Source organism: Chrysemys picta, chromosome 9 (assembly GCF_011386835.1).
Source record: "Chrysemys picta bellii isolate R12L10 chromosome 9, ASM1138683v2, whole genome shotgun sequence".
NCBI lineage: Eukaryota > Metazoa > Chordata > Testudines > Emydidae > Chrysemys > Chrysemys picta.
The window spans coordinates 45,959,820-45,983,108 of NC_088799.1; the positions used below are offsets into that span (position 1 = coordinate 45,959,820).

A 23,289-nucleotide genomic window follows, 5' to 3' on the forward strand; every position below is an offset into this window, starting at 1 on the left:
CAACTTCCCATAAAGCTTAGGACAAGGCATTTAAATATCTCCAGTTCTCTCAAAAATCTCGCCCTCCCCCATGATGTAGACAGAATTCAAAAGCATGGTTTAGTTCAGATTCCTGTCAGGGCTATTTTCTAATGCAGGAGAGAACAAACTGTAATGTAAATGGGAAGGTTGCGACAATATGTGGTTGGAACACCTGCTGTCTCTAATCATTACTGCAAATAAGACTACTGGCATTCTGCATTCAGACACTTCACCTGTTTGAGTGCAAATAAAACAACACATATATATGAAAAATTCATAGACACAAAGGCATTACCAACGAATCTTTCTAGCATGCTAATTATCTCCTATTCAATCTGTTATTTGGCCCAGCGATGAGCTCCATCAGTTTGCAGTGATCTGGCTGTGGTACAGCATACAAATGAGTGCAGCCAGTTCGGTAATGGAATATGAATCCTCCTTGCAATGTAGTAACTGGTGAAGTGATTGCGTAGATGGACTGTAGGTTATGCAGTGAAGCCTCTCAGACTGTGCAGTGGGTTTCACACTCAACTAGTTCTGTTCGTATTCCGGTTATGAATAAAAATGACACAGAAACTAACGTACTGGCAAAAACACTGCAAAGTTTTTGAATGAGTGAGACTCATTTGCAAACCTATTCTGGGGATTAAACTATTGGGCCTGATTCTGATCTCCTGGTGTAAATAAGGAGCAATTTCACCGAAATCAATCTACGCCTAATACTGCTGAAGCCTGGGCTCTGAGACCCTCCCCTCTTGCCAGGTTTCAGTGCCCAGGTATGTCTACACTCCTATTTGTAGTCCTGAAGTGCAAGTCCGAGTTACTTGGCCTGAGCTCTGAGGCTCGCTGCTGCAGGTTATTTATTTTTTTTGCAGCATAGCCGGCCCCAAAGTCAGATGAAGAGAAGTGAGATCACAGCCAGGCCCCTTTCACATTCAAGAAACAATGGACCCAATGCTGAATTTTTCCCTCTGAAAAAACTCCCGGGCAGACTTCAGTGGGAGAGTTTCATGGGACAGGAGTACAGGATCAGGCGCCGTGTTTGTTCTTTGGAAGTCAGTGGACCAGCTGGCTAGATCGTCCCTATGTAATAACAGCTCCATCAGTGCAAAGCTGGTTTACCTTTCCCCAGCAGGACCTTCCCAGCCCAGGGGGATTCTCAAGTGGCTGAGGACTATGTGATACAGAGCCTTAATTTTTTAATTGATATCATGTTTGTTTATTCACCAATTCTCAACAAAAACAAGGGGATATGATTGTTCTCTATAAGGGGGTAAATAGCAGGGAAAGTGAAGAGTTATTTAAGCCAAAGGAAAGTGCTGGCAGAAGACCAAATGGATATAAACTTGACATCAACAAATTCAGGGTAAAAATTAGAGGAAGTTTTCTAACCGTCAGAGGGGTGAGGTTCTGGAGCAGCCTCCAAGTGGGAGTTGTAGGGGTAAACAGCTTAATTAGTTTTAAGAGAGCTGGAGACAGTTATGAATGCAATTGTATGACAGAGTTGCTTGAGATGGTGGGGCGGGGGCTTGCTTCTGGTTTATGTCTTATGTTCCTAAAGCTCATGCTTCAGGGTTTCAGCTTGCCCCTTGAAAGTGGTCAGGAAGGGCTCCCCCTCTTCCCATTTATTATGCTTTTTTCCCTCCCAATCTCCTTCCTCTGAAGCATCAATGATGACCATGGCTGGAGATGGGACATAGGACGGTGAGGGCCAGGTTTCTGAGCTGGTACCGACCATTCTCTCTCTCAGGTGCTTGGCTGGCTGGTTCTTGCTCACATGCTCAGGGTCTAACTGATTGTCATATTTAGGGTGGGGAAGGGACTTTCCTCCAGATCAGATTGGCAGTGATGTTATGGGTTTTTTGCCTTCCTCTGCAACATGTTGGTGTGGGCCACTTGCCAGGATTATCTGGCTATGGCTCACTTAATAAATTTCTTGCCACTGAGGGGACCTCAGCACTGGTGCACATTGGTTCTTATTCTATGCCTGTGGCACATAATAGTCTAGTCTCTTGTGGGTCTCCTTTGAGTTGGATTTAGTGTGTGGGTGCTGGGAGGTCTTGGTGGCCTGCAATATACAGGAGGTCAGACTAGGTAATCTGGTGGTCCCTTCTGGTTTTAAACTCTATGTCTAACATTCTACAATCAGCAACAGGTCTCATTCCTGAGATTCTTCTGAACATCATTACAAGCAATAGGCCACTGATTGTATATTAAAGTTACAAATGCAAAAAAAAAAAAGTGATAGGACAGCTGAAGCATGAATAGTGATTTATATCTGGGAAAGAGATGGCTTGTAAAATAACCCCCAGGAATTTTCTGCCCTCTCCAAAGTATAGCAATGCAAATTTAACTAGATGAGCTTTAAGCATGCAAGTTGTATTCCTCTAAAGCAAGTACTATTCTGCTGGAGATGTGATTCCAGAGCAAATGCCATGAACGAACGGTTTTTGTTTCTTGTATGACAAATAGAACATACTAGAGGTTCTGAGCAAATTCAGGTCCTGCCAATTATGTCACTTACATGTATTGTGTACCTTGCAGGTGGGAAAGAAACACAACATGATGTCTGGAAATACAATTCCTCCATCAACAAATGGATCCAAATTGAATATTTAAACATCGGGCGATGGAGGCACAAAATGGCTGTGCTAGGTGGCAAAGTATACGTGGTTGGAGGTTTTGATGGCATACAGAGAATCAACAGCGTAGAAACATACGATCCTTTCCATAACTGCTGGTCAGAGGTAAAATACAGCCAAACTCTTCTGTTTCATGCAACACCAATGAAACAAATTGAAATCAGGGAATTTTGTTAGGTATTTATTGTACCTCAAAATAAATGAGCTAAATTCTAGTACACTCCCCCCCCCAATCTATTAGTTGTGGATTCAAGTTGAAAATGCAGACTTCAAGGGAAGGAGGATCAAAGTAAGAATCAGTTCTGCCATCCTGACTCCTGCTGAACAGTTTCTTATTCTACAACCATTTCCTTGAAGTCAATGGGATTACTCACAGAATATACTCAGCAGGCATCAAGGTGGCAGAATTAGTTCTAAGTCTGTGGAAGACACCAAGCAGGTGTAAAGGAAACTACTAATCGGTTAACTCTAGAAGGGTATATGCAGAGCAGCATCTCATGCATTTCAACACAAGTGTAAAACAGGGTTGGGGATTAGAAATAATCTCAGAGGATAAACATTATATGGGTCAACTAAGGAGACATCGGAACAAGGAGAAGTTGCTGGCAGTGGTGAAATGCAGACCCAGGAAACCAATAGCAGGAAGGTGCATTACAGCTGCACTGTGCAGTGTAAGTTTGAGAGGACCTCAGTATTTGACTACGTGGAAAATTACTACTGCTTTGCATTTTTATTATGCTTTCATCTGAGAATCTCAAAGTACTTTACAAATGTAAAGGACCTGATTGTGTTAAAGCCATGGCTTGTACTGGAGAGGGGAAAGGAGCACATTGCATTGTAGCGGGAGCCACCCGGAGGAATTTTGGCCGACTCATTTAGAATTCCTTTTGGGCTCCCTAGGGATCACACATTGTAGCCGCAGCTCTGCCACCCTTTCAACAGATGCCGGATGTGCATCCCCTACAGCAGTCCACATCTGCTGAGTGGGCACCGAGCCCTCTTTTGAGTCAGGGTCAGAGCCTTTGCTCATCTATAGGCTTGTGCCTGACCCTTGCAGAGAGATGCAAAGGTGGCGGAAGGCTCCTTGCATGCTCCTCTACTCCCTGCCCCCCATTTTTGCACCCACACAGGACGGACAGCCTGGAGGTTTAGTTAAACACTGAGATGGTGGTAAGAGTCCAAAGAGACAAGGAGGGCCAGCAGGTTCAGCTGACTAGAAAGGGAGTCAGATCTGTGGCTACTTAGGAAAGCAAAGATGGATAATGGGATAGGACTAAAATTTCCAGGATGATAAAGATGAGGGTGGACATAACCCAGGGTAAAGCCAAAGCACTCAGAAGACAAAAGGAAAAGCAAATCTGTGCTGGGCCTTTCAACACAGAATATGTTGTGCAGCACAAGCGGCTCTGACCAAGCCCACACTGAAGTAGAGGAGCTGTGGGATGAGAGCTTTCAAGAGGTCCCCTTAGATAGAGTGACCACTTCACTTATGTAAATGTACACTGCCCTGAAAGTAGTGGTTGCACCTGATTGTGGGTAGTTTGTAGGGTGGGGTTGTATTTTAGGTCTGTATCTCAAAGGGCCAGAACAGATGTTAAACTTCCTTGAAAAAAGAAACTGCTGTAAGTGTCAAGTCCATTTATGCTCAGAAATGGTCACTTGTTCTACTTTTCTTCTTTCGTGCTACTCCTTAAGGGATGAAAGAAAAATGTTTTCTATTTAAGGAAAGCTGTGCATGCTCAGGTTTTGCTGTTCATACCATTACTATATTTGAGGAGATGAATTGACAGGCCCAGTAAATCACACCCAACCACTTCCCACACAAATTGGGAACTGGCCAGTTGTGTAATCTGGCTCTTTTGCACAACGAAAACACAGGCAATCAGGTTATTTCATGTGGTAGCTGGCTTCCTGAAACCTGCTGATGCTCCACTGTAGGTCAAAGAGAGCTGAGGGTAAGGCTGGGCTAATGGCTTGAAGCCCACAGGCTAAACTGAACTCAGCATGATAAATTCAAGCTTGATGAAATCAAAGCAGTTACCTTGCACCACAGTAGCCTGCATTCATGGGCGGTGGGTATCATAGGCTGGAGGAGGCTGTGCCTCCCCAAACAGCCAGGCATGGCCCCACCCACACTTGTGCCCAGACCCTCCTGTGGCTCTCCCTATGCGGTGGCCTCGGCTCGGGCTGGGGCTGTGCAGCCGGGAGGGCCAGGTCCACGCCACCCGCCCTCCTGGCGCTCCGGGGCTGGGAGGGTGCTAGCCTGGGGCAGGGGCTGGCAGACGTGGTGGGGAGTTCTGGGCTCTGGCAGGGCTGGGGGCGGAAGGGGTGGGGCTGGGGCTAGCCTTCCCCAGATGGCGGTTCATGTGCCGCCCATGCCTGCATTGCATCATCATCACAGTCTGACATGGCTCCAGAGGAGCTCTGCTCTCCAGAAGTATGTTCCCCTGCTGCTTCCCTAAGCAGCTAAGCTCTTCTCCAGCCACCCACTTTCCATTCCTAGCACATGGGGCTAGTATGACAGTGCACTGAGGAGGACGACAGAGGATGCAACAGTTTCAACCTCTGAAAACAACTACCTTACACATTCTGCACCAACTTAATAGTCCCTCTAGCTAGGGTACCTGTGGAGTTCACCCATTTTCTAACAGGTTTAAAAGGAAAACATTTAGTGATGTCAGTTTATAACAAGAGCACAATAATCCACGCAGACAGCTACAGTATTTCTATTCAAGAGAGCAGAGGAAATTCTCCTGCCATTGCACATGGTACATTATGTAACTGGAGATGCACCTATAGGGCTCCTTTTACAAACTGCACCTCTCTGAGTCAACATGGGCCACAACTCCCTGGGAGAGGACAGATGATGTATCCACTATTGCCCAGTCTCAGGGATTCCCCTTTCAGAGATTGCATCTACAATGGGAGCTGGATGCTGATACATCCCAGGAAATAAATTGGACTGAGGGTGGGCCTAGCCGCTACAGTAGGGATGTGCCAGATTAGTGCATCTCCAGCTGCTTAGCCATGCTCCTCTGCTCCCTCCCCACCACAATGGGGCAGCATGTCCACTTACCACTGCAATGCAATCCCAAATGCTGAAGCTGCACGTTATGGACTTTGGCACCCTAACTTTTCATATCTGAACAAAGTTTACCCTTTGCAAAAGGGACACCATCAAGGCTGACAGACCTAAAATCAGACCTCTCTCTTTTGCGTTAGATTTTAGGCAAAACATGTGCTCATCAGGACACCCCTCCCATTCTGTTTGCTCCCGCTCCATTCCTGCTAACATACAAGGTCTTGGCACTGCAATTCCGCTCCTCATGGTGATATTGTTTTAAAGTTGGTAGCTTCTTGATACACTGGGAAGGAATGGATTGTTTCAGACCCAATCAGGACCCCAGCCAGAGCTAGTGGCCCAAAAGTCAGATTTCCAGGGAGTGCCCTAGTTGGAGCCAGTAGCATAGCTGGGGGGGAGCGGGGCAGCGGCCGCTCTCCCACTGAGCACAAGTGGCGCCTTTTCAATTTCTTGGCGCTTTTTAAATTTTTAATCACCTGGCAGCGCTTTTACTGATGGCGCGGCGCTCTGGGTCTTCGGTGGCACTTCGAGCTCCCTGTTGCCTGTCTTCTCTCTAACAGCAGTACAGACACGCAGTTCAGTGGTGAGAGTTCCTTTCAGGGTGAATGCATGGTAGCTTCTAGGAACACCAATGAATGGTGGTCTCTTCCAAGAGACTACAGAGCAATGCATGACTATTTACATTCAAAAGAAAAGAAATCATCAGTCTATATGACATGAAATCCAAATGACTATTCAGTGGGTTGTTAATGATTTGTTTTTTAATGGTGACACAGGCAGCTCCCCTCATGGTCAATGTGAGCTCCTTTGCTGCAGCCAGCTACAAGAAGAAGCTGTATGTGATTGGGGGAGGACCCAATGGAAAACTGGCTACGGACAAAACGCAGTGTTATGACCCAGCTACGAACAACTGGAGCTTGAAATCACCCATGCCAGTTGAAGCAAAATGCATCAATGCTGTGAGTTTCCGTGACCACATCTATGTTGTGGGTAGGTAAAGCAGTGATGTTCTTTCTTCTCTAGACTGAGTGCAGCTTATTTTTGACTAATTCCTGGAACCCTACAGAGAAGCATAATCAAACGATCATTACCGTGTGCTCTTCTTGAAAGATTCTAGATGAGGGATGGGAACCCAGAACACTCAGATACTGTCATGCCTACTCAGTTCAATATAGATGCAGACAGTTGGTTATAGGAAATGTATTGCACAGGAGGTGCATATCGGGTTGTGAATTTTGCTATGGACTTCAATGGGATCAGAGCCAGGAGGACCCAATGCTCCAGCTCCCATCACAAGATTACATTCAGGGTTGATTACATTAATTAGCAGATTTGCAATGTAAATTGAAAGAGGATCAGCTAAACTGTATATGGTCCTTAAATGTCAGTGGGAACACTCCAAACTCTCATTGCAACTTCACTAGCAGCCAAAGACTTCAGTATGCACACATCTAGGCATATCTATAGGAAGATGGGTTACTGCAGAGCACTAACCAGTCTCCTGTGCCAGCAGTGCTACTGCAGGAGATGAGGAAGTGCTGCTGCATCCAGTTCATTGCAGAGATGCCCCCTTCCAAGCAAAGCCGGTAGAGGATGGGGGAGCCATCAGTGGAACACAGAGAAGCAGGAGGGTAGGAAAGGGGGATACTTAAAAAAAAATACAGTAATGTGATTGCTTTTCTGCGCAGACTCCAGCTACCTCTCCTAGCATGGGTATGCAGGGCAGAGTACTACTGATTCAGGCTGAAATTCGCTCCATGCAGAGGCCTAGCACAAGGCCTGCGGCATCACTGAAATCCTATTTTGTGGCCTTAAATAAGATTTCAGAGGTGCATGTAGAGCCTTGGGCTGCCCCTATGGACTGGTATGCAATTCACCCTCTCTGAATAGGATGGGTGAGAGAGAGACAGTGGGTCTCACCACTATGTGGTGAGTTAACATCCTTGTGCCTCTGAGTTAAAATTCAACACCAACAAGTAGCGTAGGATCTTGCCCACAAACCAACTGTTTCAACCGGTTATAGCATGCTAATTACATCACAGAAAGTCCCCAAAGTACCACAGGCTCTTAAGTGAAAAAACCATGTGACAGATCAACTCCCCTGCCCTCCCTGGCTTTTGGGGAAGATTGGCTAAATAAGAAAAGCAGCAAGTGAGAATGTTTCCCTCCCCCACTAACCTTCCATAGCACCAATTAAATCAGAAACCCAGTACAGTTTTCATTTGGGACAGAAATCAGCCCAACACTGAGGGTTCAGGAGGCACATTGTCTGTTAGGCTGATTTTGTCACAACTGAAATCATGTTGTTGTACAATAGAACTGTTTATAAATCTCTCCCACCCCTTTCCCTACATGAAGGGTTCAGGACATTGCAGGACAATAAAACCAAGACTATCAGATCTGCCTACCACTTCTAAATACAGCAGTTCTGGAGAAAGCACCCCATTACTGAAAACAGCAAGGCAGGAACCCCAGTGCCTTTTAAATGTAATGGTACCATTGTCTTGAGAGGAAATATGGCTCATGGGCCTGTCTTGGATACTTGGAGATTAGATGTCAGAATCCTTTCAAAAAGAGGTTGAAAAATGAGAACGGGTTCGATTTACCCTCCATGTGCTGCCCTACATTGACAGTCTACTGCAGCTCAATCGGTTTAGTTTCTTCCAGAGAAAGTTAAGACGTGAATTGATCATGGTCTATCAAATACCTACAAGAAGGAAGAGATTTCTGATAGCACACAGCTCGTTAATTTAGCAGAAAAAGGTGTAACAAGATCCAGTGGTTGGAAGCTGAAGTTAGAGAAATTCTGACTAGAAAAAAAAAATGAAATTGTCTTAACAGTGAGGGTAATTAACCATTGGTACAACTTTCCTAGGGACATGGTAGATTCTCTCACTGGCCTGTGTTATGCAGAAGGTCAGACTAGATGATCACAATGGTCCCTTAAAATTGACAGAGCTATGAAAAATAAGTGGCCCTTTGTAGGTCTTTCAGAGCAGTCTTGTTTTGCCCTGTAGTCTTGTTTTGACTTTACCTTGGGGGTAAAGTGTTCTGATAAGTGTCAGTGATGGAACCCTGTTGAAATGTCTTATTTGGCTAGGAACTAGAGGAATGAATGGCAGGAGCAAACCAATTTCTGTTTCTGTTGCAGGCGGAGCAATGAAAGCGCTGTACTCGTACAGCCCACTTCAAGACACATGGTGCCTAGTGACTCAGTTCACTCATGAGAGAGCAAGTTGCGGGATTTCCCCTTGCAACAACAAGTTGTTCATCACAGGGGGCCGGGATGAGAAGAACGAGGTCATCGCCACGGTGCTGTGCTGGGACCCCGAGATCCAGAGGTTAACAGAAGAGTGTGTCCTACCTCGTGGGGTGTCCCATCATGGCAGCGTCACCCTCAGGAAGTCCTACACACACATCCGCAGGATAGTGCCTGGAGCGGTTTCTGTGTGACTTTGGGAGAGAAAAGAGAACCACGGATGATATCCAAATACCTCAGTTCCCCTAAGGAGACAATGGCCAAGTAGACTGCGTTGAAAAGATCATTTTAAATGTAAAGAGTGTTGGGTGGAACCACTGCTACTAGGGTCCTTTCAGGAAATAGCTGTACATGTGCTCGGCCTCCTTGAAATCAGGAGGAAATCTCATTTCCTCTGTACAGGACATGTCTTAAATTATCTTAATTCCTTCCCCACCCAAAAAATAATGGGATAATCTGGAGTTTACTCTTGATGTACAGAACCTACAGTCATACAAGGAAACATGATCGGTAGGTGTGCATCTGCCTCTTATCCTACTGCAGGTAGGATAGTCATGCCAAATTTCAGCCCACCCCTGGCCTCATGTTGCTATATTATTTATTACTATTATCTTCAGACTACTGGACTTGCAGCATCACCCAAAGAAAAGAAGAAGTTGTGTAGGGAATGGAAGAGTTGCATCACTAGCAAAACTCATGTGGCTTCCTCGCAAGTTACACTTCTTTTCAACAGATGGCACGTTACATGCAGCCAAAGAATGTCATTTTAAAAAAGGTATCATCCTTCCATTTCACATCACCCAAAAAATCCAACCCAGCTGACATCCCTGGCTGACAATCCCAGCTGAGATACCAAAGACAGAATGAACAGAGCCTAATTCTCTCACCTCTACATATGGACAAATTCTAATTTGATTCCATTGTAAGTTTATTGTAACTATTTTCCAATAAAAGCCACAACAATGTATTTTGCCTCTGGATTTGTTTACTCTTCTAGCTAAAATAAATAAATAAAAATATCCCTATAAAATTAGAAAGTACATAAAAAACTGGCCACAAACAACCCAGAATGACAACTAATAAACAAACCTAGCAAGAATAACAGTAACAACAACGATCCCATCAGGTAGGAGGACACAGGACGGGACAGGTGTTCCTACCTGGTGGTATGGACTGTGTTTAAAGAGTGCAGGATACCATTTGATTCTCCCCTGCCAGTGTTTAAAGTTGATCAGATTCAATCTAAATCCTTGTTTCTGTTCAGTGATTGCTAGATCTGAAGTCACTAATAAGCTGGTCTAGGGGGTTGAACTTAGACCTGGTGCGGTGAGAGTTGTGATAAAAGACAATGCAGAGGATGTAGCAGATGAAGCAACAGTGAGTTTCTCCACTCTTCACTAAGAGCTGAAATCACTAAGAACTGGGCTCAGCGGCAGGACCCCAGAGTGTAGCATTGCCATGAGAGGCAGAAGCTGCAGAGATGACAGTGACAGCGGTGGGCATTGGCAGAGGCATTGCTCACCTCCTGCTTTCAGGGGTGGGTGGTGAACCCCATGATGGCACTCCTGAATTCTGGGACTTCGCTGACCTCGGACAACCCACTGGGATTGTGGGTGCAGTGAAGGGAATGGGGAGTGGCATGGTAAGGGGATGTTCGTCCATCAGACTCTCACACCTCTAAGTGGGAAACTGAGACAAAAGACCACTGCCCAAGCTACTGTGGGGTAGGTGTTTACTTATTGTTTGCATACTTTTGAATCATTGTCAGGATGTTTCCCCAAATTGATTCTGTGTTCCCGCTCCTTTTAATAAAAGTTCTCTTTTTTTTAATACACAGACTCATTGCTGGTGAGTAGGGAAATATTGCCTCTTCGAGGTGCCCAGGGATGGTGCTTAGTTTTCCCAGATTTCTGGCTGTGGGCTCAAGACAGTACTATCTTGTAAGGTTAAGAGAAACCCCTAGATATTGAACCTGGCCCTTGCTGTCCCACCCCACCTGGCAGAAGGATTATATCTGTAATTCACTCACCCCCTCAACAGAGTCTAGATTTATTAAACTTCAAGGCTTACCTTTCTAGGCCCATCATTTCTCCAAGGGCACTGAACGCTGATGGCATTCAATGCGAGGTTGGTTGCTTTTCGTAGGCTATTGTTTTTGATCTAGAGGTTACTGGCCACGCAAGCTGTCTGTGTTTAATTCTGTTTGGGGGCATTATCCCTGTTTTTCTATTTAAATTTACTGCACAGCATCAAGAGTTGCAGGCCCCAAAGGACAGTCTGTTTTAGGGATGGAGCACTGCATGGGGAGGAAGCAAGATTATATACCCAGATAAAAAGTTATGTTAATATCCTTGAATGCAAAACAATTCCCCCTTGTCTTTGTTTACCTTCCGCTCTGTTGTCCTCTCTTGCAAAAACTCCCCCAACTTTTTCCTGAGTGCTCTGTTTCTTCCCCTTGCCCAAATGTCCTTGTCTTCCCACACCCTGCCTCCCAAATTCCACTAGTGCGATTTGCTCACAGCATCACCTAAGCAGGAAGAGAAAGAAATGCACCAGCTGGGCTGAGTTGCAATGCTTCCTCTCTCCTTGCAGGTCACAGAGCAGAGCTAGTAGAAGGGGTAGGCACTGGGACTTAGCTGGAGAGACATTCAGAGGGGGCAGGACCCTGCTGGCAGGGACAGTGGCATTGTTCCCCTTCCCAACTGGCTGGAAGCTAGGGGATAGGAACCATCTCCTCAACTCCTGTCTTCCCCTATGATTGTGCTCATAGCTAGGACTTTAACTTCTAAACGAATGGGCAAATATTTGCAACATGTTAACATTGGGATCCTGGCTGCTCCAAAGTGGATTGTTCCCTCCACTGTAGTCCCCCACCCCCGTACATTTGGATTATGTCTCTGAGCTGCTTCCATCTCCATTTTCCCCAGTAGGTGGCAGCATTACACCAGGCTTTTGCTTCCTTGTGGGTTTTTATTTCCTGGAATGCAAAGGAACAGAACAATCTGTTGAGAAGGAAAACAATTCTAGGGATCTGGATGCGATTTCCAGGAGCTTGAGAGATCATGTACACAAAAGGCAACAGGCAGCACTGAAGGTGGGCCAGAATCTCTCAATCACAGCATACTGGCCAGTTCTTCAGAAACAAAAACAACTGTGGAAGGGGTCAGGGCTGGGTTGGCTCCTGGCCAAAGGCTGGGAACATTTTCAGATTGTTTTTCCCCTGCTGGAAACAGCCAAATCACAATTAAATCAAAAGATACAAAACACAGAACAAAGCAAACATTTTGTGAAATACTATATTAGCAACTACACTGGTAGCCACCATCCTCCGGATTTAAACGTCTTCTCTCCCTGTCTACTCCCCCTTTCCTCCCCCAAACATGCTGTGCTCTTTGGTTTATTTCTGCCCCTGTTTGTCTGGTAAACCGGTAGCTGCCTAGGATGCAGAGATATCACGGTGCTGAAAGCTTGCTTGGAACCTCGCAGTCACAGCAGGGGAATCCTCTTGCTCCAAAGACACAGGCCTCACCCCTGGAGCTAAAGGAGACACAGCCTCTTCTGGTGTGAGCAGCACAGCCTGGCCTCAGCTGAGCAGTTAGCTCTGTCCCAGGGAAGGCAGCAGCACGCACAAGCACACACAGGCCAGTTCACTACAGTATTTCCCCTCAAAGTCTGTTAGCAATATTTATTTTCTTCCTAAAATCCCCCTCCTCCCCTCAAGACTCCCCCTCTGCAATCCCAACTCTCCCCCAGTATTTTCACCCTTAATGTTTTCTTCCTCCTTTTCTATTCCAATCTCTCCCCCCTCATCCCTACTTCCTCTGGTCCCCTTCTTTCTCCAGTGTCCATGGGAGCTCTCTTCCCTCCCACTGTTCCTATCTCCTCTGCCAGGTACTGTGCTCTCCGAGGGAAGAGGCAGCAGCACCAGGCTGCATATAGTAAACCCTCCCAACCCCTCACCCATATGGCCCAGGATCCAGTTGGCGGGGGGGGGGGGGGAGGGGGATGGGAGGAGCTGCCTGTCCTTCAGCCAGCTTGGCAACACCATAGCCAAGCACACGGACTTGGCCTTACCTTAGTGTAGGCATTGTGGCTAAGACATGGGTCTCCCATATTAGAGCTGGGCTCCATTCCCAGCTATGTCAGAAGTGACCTTGCAGGACTTCTGTAGTCCTCACTTATGGTTCGCAGCCTCTTGCTGCAGGGATACTTCCCTCACTCTGAGGGCAGGTGCATGAGACCTTGCTCGATAACACAGGCTGTGAAGTACAGAGGATTCTTAATGCTGCTTGTTGAACGAGGCGTGATTAGGATTCCTGGCTCCCAGCCTATCGCCCCTTCTCCTAGGGAAAGGGTATTTTTATAGGAGTAAGTGGTTCAATGTGTGGGAAATCCCCCTCTAGTGGGGACTTTTCCATTACTGCTCCCAGTCCTCTGTTAAGTGCAGAGAGAGCTTCCCGCCAATCCCGCCTGGGCTAGGGGTGGCTCAACTCCTCCAAACATCTTAGCTGGTTAAGGGAAGACTCACTAGGCAGGGGGACCTGACATGGGAAGAGGCAGGATAAGCTGGAGTCTTCCTGTAGGTGGAGCAGCATGAGCATCTGACAAGTGACATGGTACCCCAGCTAGGAGCTCCCCAGCTGCCCCTTGGCTCACCCTCCCCTCCAGGGGGAAGACCAAAAATTAAAACTGTTCATACAGTAAAGCTCATAAAATCTGCTACAGTGCAGGAAACCGCACTGGGCATTACACTTTCCCAGGTAGCCCCGACCCTACCCAGATCCCATTTTCATTTCTTTTGACTTCAATACAGATCCTCCCATCCTGATCAAGGAATGATGTACAGCCACACCCAGCCACCCACCTGCACTCACGTTGCTTGACTGGCAGCTGATCTGCTGCTTAGGAACTTGAGTTCCTTTCAGATACACTCTCTGGTCCATTTACACTCTGCACTGATCATCCTGCTATAAAAGTATAGATAAGACAGATTAGATGTTCCCATTCTCTTCAGTGTGTTGCATCCCTTCACCACAACATGATGCAACTACATGTCGTCACATGAGGCTGAGACCTGCAACAACAGATACCAATCTGTGCTTCTTTTTGGGTCTCCTTCCATGGCACCCCTCAGTTCAGAAGCTGTGACGTGTCTCTGTTTAACTCACACTGTGCCATTCTGCTAGCAATAGCAACATTTGGTTGTTGAATAAATCAGTTGTGTAGAAAGAAGCTTCCAGACAAATCCCAAAACACTAATTCATTTCTCACTCTGTTTAGCAGACAAAAACAAAACAAACCCCACAAAACACTATTTTTAGCAAGGTTTAGCCTGTTTAGTTAATGATTCTTTAATTCTTCACTGGTATAATGACAGTTTGCCATGGGGAAACATCCTTGTATTAATGTAGCCCCTGCCACAATTTGGTTTATGACTTTGCTATTAGCTTAACTCTCTGTGTGTCAACAGAGCATTATGAATGCACATATGCAAGGCTTACTGAAATGGATCGATTTACCCTCCATGTGCTGCAGTTTGATTCTTAACGTCACTGGGGAAACTAAACTATTTTACAAAGGATTAGAGGATGAGCTGGCTATTTACTTTTCTCCCTCCCACTAATGGACCATATTTTTGTTATTGCCTTGAAGCGATACAGTTAGTAACCCTTTCATTCGGTTGCACATTTTCTTTCAGCAATGGTGCAATTTTAGGGCTCAGTTCTGCTCCCACTGAAGTCATTGAGATTTTTGTTTTGATCTTAGTAGTAGTAGTAGTATCACAGCACCTAGGAACGCTAGTCCTGGAGCAGGACCCTTTTGTGCCAGAAACTGTATAAATGCGACAAGGAGCTTGCAATCTTAGTAGAAGCAGGCCCTTAAAGTAATATTTGTCCATTTGTATGTTACGCTGATGAACACAGGTAGTAACTTCAGCTGAAAATCTAACTTCTTTCTAATTTAAAAACCTAGAGAGTTTTATTTTGTGAGCAGCAACTATGGAGTTAGATAGAAACAGTTTACATACACTATGTTAATACGGACAGAGTCAACTTGAGGTGTCTTATATTAAACCTCCCTTCAGAAATTAGACAACAGATGGAGTTAGCCATTCAAGGAACAGACACATTTAATATAAGTTATTGAACCTGCAGGAGTTTAATTAGTTTAAACGGAGCAATTTAGCAAAATTTTAACAAGTGTATTTTTTAAAATGCTGTGTGCTTGTTTACCTATATTGCTACTATTAACACTGTGTGACATTGAAACTGATCTAAAATTTAAGATACTACTCTAAATACTAATTGGATTTTTCTCAAGTAATGGATGACACAAGATGAACTCTAGGAATTCAAATCTGACCTCATTTAGAATCTCTACATTATATATAGCGTGACAAAGTTCCTCCTCTGTCTTGGTGGGTTCTGCACTTTCTGGCGGATTTGTTCGCCTCAGGTTTTCAGCAGTCCTCAGTTTGGCTCCTTTTGTTAGTGGCACAAACTTGTCGTTCATTCGGCTAACCCCATCACTGGCCAGCATGGGGAAAAGGAGGAGAACAATCCCCCACAGTCTCTGCTGGCCCACCTAATAGGTCGGGGGACAGGCCAGAGACCTTCTCCTCTGGTGGGACCCACAGTCCAGATCAACTCCTCTTATATCAAATAGAGAGTTGGAGGGATGGGGGAACCCGGGCCTGCCCTCTACTCCGGGTTCCAGGCCAGGGCCCTATGGATTGCAGCTGTCTTTAGTGTCTCCTGTAACAGCTGCGTGACAGCTGCAACTCCCTGGGCTACTTCCCCATGGCCTCCTCCCAACACCTTCTTTGTTCTCAACACCGGACCTTCCTCCTGATGTCTGGTAATGCTTGTACTTCTCAGTCCTCCAGCAGTACACCTACTCACTCTCAGCTTCTTGTGCGCCTCTTACTCCCAGCTCCTTGCATGCCTCTCACTGACTGCAGTGAGGTCCTTTTTAAACCAGGTGCCATGATTAGTCTGCCTATCTTAATGGATTCTAGCAGCTTCTTAATTGGCTCCAGGTGTCCTAATTAGCCTGCCTGCCTTAATTGGTTCCAGCAACTTCCTGATTGTTCTGGAAACACCCCTGTTACCTTACCCAGGGAAAAGGGACCTGCTTAATTTGAGGCTAATATATGTGCCTTCTATCACTCTCCAGTAGCCAGCTGGCCTGACCCTGTCACAATAGACAATAGTCAACTGCATTATAAATTTAGGAAGAAAAATCTCTCAATTAAAAATATTCAAATGTATTGTTTTAGGCATCCTAGAAACTTGGTTTATTACTGAAAATCACAGTAATGTTATGTGAATTGCATCCAGATATAACAAATTATTTGAATTAATTGACTAGTGTGAAACGGTCGGATGACTGGCTTCCTTTTATAATCCTATGACAGTAGGGACACTGAGTGGTAGAGCCATCTCTGTGGTAGACAAAAACATCACATAAAGCACTCTTCAGCTAACATAAATTGGGCCCAGTCCTAGCTCCTTTGACTTCAATTGGATTAGAAGTCGCCCCATTGCAAAGTCACCTCCACCAGCACTTGCACAGTAAATCAAAGGGGCTAACACACAGATTTCAATACCTAGTGTGAAGAGTCTTCATCTGCTTTTAACTTGGCCCCATCACCACTGGCATCTTCTGCCAGCTGGTCCTCCAGGAACCTAGCCCCGGCACACTCATCCTCACTAGCCTGGTGTGGCTTGTTTACCAGGGGAGAGCCTAGCTCATCACAGAAGGGGTAGGTTGTTTGGGAATCTCAGAAGGCAAAGCTCATATTTTCAATTTGAAGAGCTCAAAGCTCTTTACAGTCATGGCATAATTAGGTCTCCTAGCATTTGTATGGTAGATAGGGATTAGGGATTGCCTCATTTCCCAGACAGGAGACCGATCAGAGAAATGCAATTATTTGTAATCATTTACACCAGCTCACAGTGGCATAATTAGGTCTCCTAGCATTTGTATGGTAGATAGGGATTAGGGATTGCCTCATTTCCCAGACAGGAGACCGATCAGAGAAATGCAATTATTTGTAATCATTTACACCAGCTCACAGTGATTTGGTAGCATTTTACACCCACTTTGCACTGGTGCAAATGATTGCACATGGTGCAGAGCAGTGCAGAATCACATCTTACATCTCTGGCAAAGCCAGGAATAAAACCCAGTAAAACTGATCCTGCCCATACCAGTCTGGAACATGGACCAACCATGCAAAACCTATTTCCAAGTTGTTTTTTGGGGTTGGTTGGTGAGGTTTTTATTTAAAAGGCCTGTTCTTTATTTATCATTAGGCATGGAAGGATTAGATTTTTACTGGTAGATGTCCATGAATGTTGATTTCACTGTACACACACACACACATTAATAGGTGAAAGAATATTTCCATCGATAATCACAATTTACAGATAGGCAAAGTAAGAAAAATGCTGCCTGAGAACTTAGTATATTTTGACATGGGATGTTGACAATTTGTGTTTTAATTGCTATCAAGCTTTAAATTTTTGAATCTCAATATTTACTGTCAATAAATAATTGTCTTACATTCCCCCCCCCCCAATTGCCCACAACTCTGTATATTGAAACCCATTAAAATGCTCAAAAATAAACACTGATGTTATCCGTCAGAATCACAAGAATCAAAGCCCGGCAAGCCTCTCTATAATGTACAGCAAAACCTAAGGGAACCCAATGAAAAAGTTAAATTTCTCCCATGGGACACTAATAGACCACTATAAAAATCCCCTATAAAAAGCCAGACAACCTTGGAGCAAAACAATATCTAGCTAGAGAGAAAAACACTTTTCCACGGATACATAGTAAAACCTGTACAATACCACCCTCTTACTAGGGACTCTCCCGGATTCTGTTAATATTTAGTATTCAGGAAATTCTGATTTAAATTATTTGTTCCACCCTTACTGCTCACATTATTGAAGAACTTGATTCTGTATTTAAATGACAGTCTTTCTACAAATTTGACTAGTACAATAAATGTCTATGGCAGGGGTTGGCAACCTTTCAGAAGTGGGGTGCCGAGTCTTCATTTATTCACTCTGATTTAAGGTTTCGCGTGCCGGTAATACATTTTAATGATTTTAGAAAGTCTCTTTCTATAAGTCTATAATATATAACTAAACTATTGTTGTATGTAAAGTAAATAAGGTTTTTAAAATGTTTAAGAAGCTTCATTTAAAATTAAATTAAAATGCAGAGCCCCCCGGACCGGTGGCCAGGACCCGGGCAGTGTGAGTGCCACTGAAAATCAGCTTGTGTGCCTCCTTCGGCATGTGTGCCATAGGTTGCCTACCTCTGGTCTATGAGATCTGTAACTAAGGAAAAATAAAAGCAGACAGCAGAGAGCATATGATAGGCACTTTTTTATTGAAGAACTTATGAAAACAGATATATGCAGTGGAACAGTACTTGCGATTTTAAAGTTCAGTTTTGGACAAGATACCCAGAGAAGCATGCAGCCACCAGTAAAAGAAACTCTGCTATATCCTATTGTTTATTCACTTCAAAATACTTTGGACCTGATTTTCCACTGCCTCACCCTTGGTGTAGTCCTTTACAGCCATGTCAAGTGAGTGCAAAGTACATATTTTTATCAGTTATGTTTATTCCAACGGTTAGACCTTAGGTACTAAGAATGGGACTGCATGGTGCTAGGTACCCTACAAACACAGAGTAGTAGATGGCTCCTGTCCAAAGAACTTACAATCAAACAGACGCCAGACACAAGGTGAGGGAAGGGTTAAAACACACAAGTAGAGCGAACAATGTGATGGCAAACATTGTTTGTTTGTGGTGAGTTTAGTTAGAAGAGACTCAACTAAATGGAAAGAAAAGGGAATGGGAGGATAGGGTAGGAGGGACAGGTCTGAAGTGAAGAGACTGTCAAGGAGGGGGCAGGGGAAGGGAGAAGGTTGGAGCAAATAGGCAATCTGCACAGGCCAGAGGAAGTCCAGTCAAAACTATAGAAAGTTTTCTGAAGGTCCAGAGGTACCTGCTTGGGCTGCTGCTGCTCCTAGCTGCTGGAGTCTCTGGCTGTAATATGCTACCACTCTGCACTCTCTTTGCATTAGGGCAGAGGTTCTCAAACTGGGGGTCAGGACCCCTCCGGGGGTCACAAGGTTATTATATGGAGGGTCATGAGCTGTCAGCCTCCACCCCAAACCCCGCTTTGCCTCCAGCATTTATAATGGTGTTAAATATATAAGCAAGTGTTTTTAATTTATAAGGGGGGGGGGTCACACTCAGAGGCTTGCTATGTAAAAAGGGTCACCAGTACAATAATTTGAGCGCCACTGCATTAGGGCTACAGAACTACAGAAAGTGGAGAATCTGTATACTGATAGAAAGACAAGTAACACACAGAGTGTAATCAAGGCACAGTGTTTTAAAAGCCAATCAAAAAATTGTGGTGTACATAAAGTTTTAAAAGCTCAAACAATATAATCTTTTAAAATACTGGAAGCTTTTCACAGAGTTCAATAAACAGAGCTTCCCCACACTGCCCTCCAATGCTCGTCTGCTTAAGAGGAACTGGCTTCCCTTGAGATCTGAAATACCATCCATTTATTTTATCCAGTAGTTAGCCACCTGTGCACTTTTCGGATGAGAAAAGAATTAAAGACAGACTGGCTACTGTAGAACATCATTGCACATTGATTACTTCTCTGCTAGATGCTGATCCAAGACCATTCCACTTCTAACCGATGTTTGATGAAAAGCCATTGTTTTTTACATTGTCAGACTTAGTTCATTTGACTGATAATGCATTGACATACGAGAAGTAGCACAGGATGTCACTGAATAGAGCACTTGTCATACCCAAGGTGTTATAATGTGCTTTACAAACCAATCAAATGGATACCAGTCTTGCAGTAACTCCTCCAGGGGTGAATGCAATAGTCATTATGCACACAGCAACAGCACAGGGTATGTCTACACTGCAGTGGAAGCCCATGTTTAGTGGGACTTGAGTCAGCTGACCTGTGTTAGGGAACCCTATGCTTGAGCGTCTACATCACATTTAAATCCTATTAAGATTTTCCTAACCCATGCTCAAACTTAGGGCTCTGGTGTCCACGCTGCAGTGTGCAGACCTGAGTCAAAGTAACCATATCCCAGAGACCCTAGCGCCTGCACCCCACTGCCCAAAATGTGGCTGCTTTAGCCCTAGGACCATGGTGCACTGTGGGAAAACTTTATGCCTGCCCTGCATGTTGCAGAAAGTTTGAACAGCCTGCCAAACCATTGCAAACCCAGGAGGCTCCGTAGGATAGTGTGTTTGCAGATCGGTGATCAGAAGAGAATGGGTTAACATTGACCTGAGCTGCTGCCGTTTGCCCAGCAGGGGTAACTTCCATTTTCAATAGAGTGGAGTGCAGATTGTTGGGATAGAGAGGACTAAAGAAGTTGTCCCATGGATATGTGGGATACTTCTGGGCGATTCCCAGGACCCGAGTCAAGTGGGGCTGTGTCTACACTGAAAAGCAATAGGGCTCAGACCTTGGATCCCAGCTTGACTTGAGCTTGGAACCTCCTGAGCTCTGGGTTAGAACAATTGCAGTTTACATGCAAGGGAGGTTAGGCTTGACCCCCGGCTCAAGCATGGGCTTATGTTGCAGTGTAGATGTTCCCTCAGTCACACACTTGGGCACTCACTTTATTGAGGGGCAATGTTGACCAAGGCAGCCAAGGTTAGCCATTGGTCTTTGTGTCATTGGCTCTTTATTTTTAATTTTGACCTCCCCCACTACAGATGGGCAGAAATGACTTTGGTTTAATGTCTCCTCCAAAGAACGCCACTTCCAGCAATGGAGCAAGCTCTAGTTCTACATGCAGTGCACTGAGTATGGTCCCATGTTGTGATGTAGGAGTCAAGATGTGCAACCTTCTGGTAGTGAGGTGACAGTAGAACTACCCCAGCCATAGCAATGCCTTTGACACCTGCAAATAAAGATCTAGGTAGCTGGTGACATGCTTACCTATTGCGACAGGGCAAATACAACCCCTTTGAGTTTACTCTACTGTAAGTACATTCTGCCTCACTTTATGGTGATACAACAGGTGACACAAGTCTAAGGCGCTTCATTCTGAAAATGAATTTGAGAGAGGATGATATCTCCCTATATCGAAGCCCATACAGATAAGGCAACAAAGCTTTTGGCAGAACCATCAGGACATTGCAGATTGTTAGAGACATCCATATTCCTGTCCGTAGTCCAATGACAGCATTGATGTAAAGTAATGTTTCCACCACAAGGGCCAGAAGTGGAGAAAAGTAAAAGAATAATATAGTGTGATGCATCAAGAATGTCACACTAGCTCTAGAGAAAACGCTTTCCCATATGCCCGACTGTCTTGTTTTAAGATACAGGATAATATAACAACCATGTATTAAAGCCAAGCAGAGAAAGAGGGCAGCAACTGAAAGCATATAACAGAGCTTCACAGCATCATCTCCATGCAGAGTCATGACCAGTATTATTGGCACAGAGCATGTGTTCATGGGACACAGTGCGGGTTTTTGAGTCACCATCAGCACCAAGTAGATGATCCCTGGGAAAACACCGGAAGAGAGCCATATGAGCACAATCAGTTTTTTTGTTCGTGAAGAAGGCAAAATGGCAACGTAGCGCAAAGGAAACAAAATGGCCAAGAATATATCCAGTACCATGGCAGTAGCTGTGAGCAATCCCCCGCAGTAAGTCACGGCCAGCAAAAACAACAGGAGCACACAGGCATACTTGGGGAGCGTGAGGTTCGCGCCATTGAGAATGGCGGAGAGGGTGTAGAAGATTAGGTACATCAGATCACAAAGTAAAGCGTTCCCCAGAAGCAGGTACCTTGTTTCCTGGCGGATGCTGAAGCTGGAGAAAATCACAAACAAGATGGAGGGAATTACCAGGATGGCTGCCACAAGGCAGACAATTGGTGGGATCAGGAACATTTTCATGTCTGTATATGGAGGGGAGATGATCCATTCTTGCAACATGTACGTGGAAGGCTCATCCAACTCCAAGGTCCTGTTGGAATCCATCTCCCTCAGGGTTGCATTCAGAATCATTGTAGAGGCACAGGCTAAGAAGTTCATTTCTTTAGGATTTTTGGAGGACTGATTGACTTGGACAAAACAAGCTCTGTGTTGAATCTAGCCTTGCAAAAGCTGATGCAATGGATGTAAGAAGCCAGGGAAAGCACAACACCTTTTGTAGACAACTCTATACCAGTGTCCCCTGGTAAGACCCAAGGAAAGATTGCTGAAATTCTGTAGTCCCCAAAGGTGCTTCCACAACGTGGAATATTTTCTTTTCTTTCTGCAAAAAGTAATGGTGCATAAGGAAACAAAACAAACCTTCCTGTGCTTTAAACTTCAAACCCTCTGTGAGCTCTTTGATCAGGAAATATATGGGTTGCTTGTTATTAGCAACTGGAGTTTGTTCTCATTGTATTACCACACCAAAGAGGCAGATGGAATAGAGCTTGATTAAACAGATGTGATAGTGACATTCCAAGTGTACTGATGTAGTAAAGTCATAAAAATGATCAGATGATATTTTGTATCAATTCTCAGGCAATAGCACAATTGACTGATTTGAGGGGGATCAATAAAAATGTCTCTGAGCTCCTGTTGTAAAATACCATCAAGATGGGTCTGTTTAATGAAATCATCTTATTTATAGATGGTACACATTTTTGACTGGCAGCTCTTTAGACATGTTTTTGTTAAACATGATACAAAGACTTTTCAGTTATCACAAACTTTCAACCAGTGTGTATGGTTGATTAGATGTGTAGTTTTATAAATAAGCAGTATCACATGCCATACAATATATGGGCATCCTTGCAGCATGCAATCCCAAAGTCCATTTGGATGCTAATTCCTGTTTGTTGTTGCCCCACAGAGCACTGCACTGCCATTTGTAGGGCTGAATTACTATTACTGATCTCGATCTCATTAATATGGTCTTGGAGTGCAATGAAAGCAGAGCATATAGCCCCTGATTTGTGAGCCGGGAACAACCTCATGTTTTTCCAAGAGTGCCCCACCTGGCTGAAAGAGCAATTGCCTCCATGAGGTCTAAGTGGAGTATTGTCCAGTCATCTCTCCTCTGTCAGAGAGACTGTAGTTGATAGGTGGTGTTTCAGGTTGTGTAGTGTAAAGTGGGGACATGCCGGGGCGGGGAGGGGAAAGGGGGAAGGTTGTCCTTTGGGTATAGAAGTTCTTCATCTCCTAAGGGAAAATTGTG

At 44.8% G+C, this 23,289-nt stretch overlaps 2 protein-coding genes across 5 annotated transcripts in view; one reads left to right on the plus strand and one right to left on the minus strand.

The window, feature by feature from the left end:
• Positions 1-9,969, plus strand: part of KLHL6 (kelch like family member 6) — a 29,564-nt gene extending 19,595 nt beyond the window's left edge. For 2 of the 4 annotated variants that reach the window (XM_024103247.3, XM_005282466.4), the window contains exons 5-7: positions 2,566-2,768; positions 6,522-6,735; positions 8,897-9,969. In XM_024103247.3, coding sequence (XP_023959015.2) covers positions 2,566-2,768; positions 6,522-6,735; positions 8,897-9,198 — 719 coding nt within the window. In that variant the 3' untranslated portion in view covers positions 9,199-9,969. The remainder of the gene's footprint in view (positions 1-2,565; positions 2,769-6,521; positions 6,736-8,896) is intronic. The other 2 variants (XM_024103248.3, XM_065556069.1) reach the window with 1 other exon arrangement.
• Positions 9,970-21,089: 11,120 nt separating this feature from the next.
• Positions 21,090-22,106, minus strand: GPR148 (G protein-coupled receptor 148). Its single transcript, XM_005282620.2, has one exon. The coding sequence runs from the start codon at positions 22,104-22,106 to the stop codon at positions 21,090-21,092; it is 1,017 nt and encodes a 338-aa protein (XP_005282677.2).
• Between the last annotated feature and the right edge of the window lie 1,183 nt (positions 22,107-23,289).

Excerpts from the sequence above, each read along its gene's own strand:
- GPR148 (XM_005282620.2), bottom strand. The coding sequence starts at position 22,106 with ATGATTCTGAATGCAACCCTGAGGGAGATGGATTCCAACAGGACCTTG.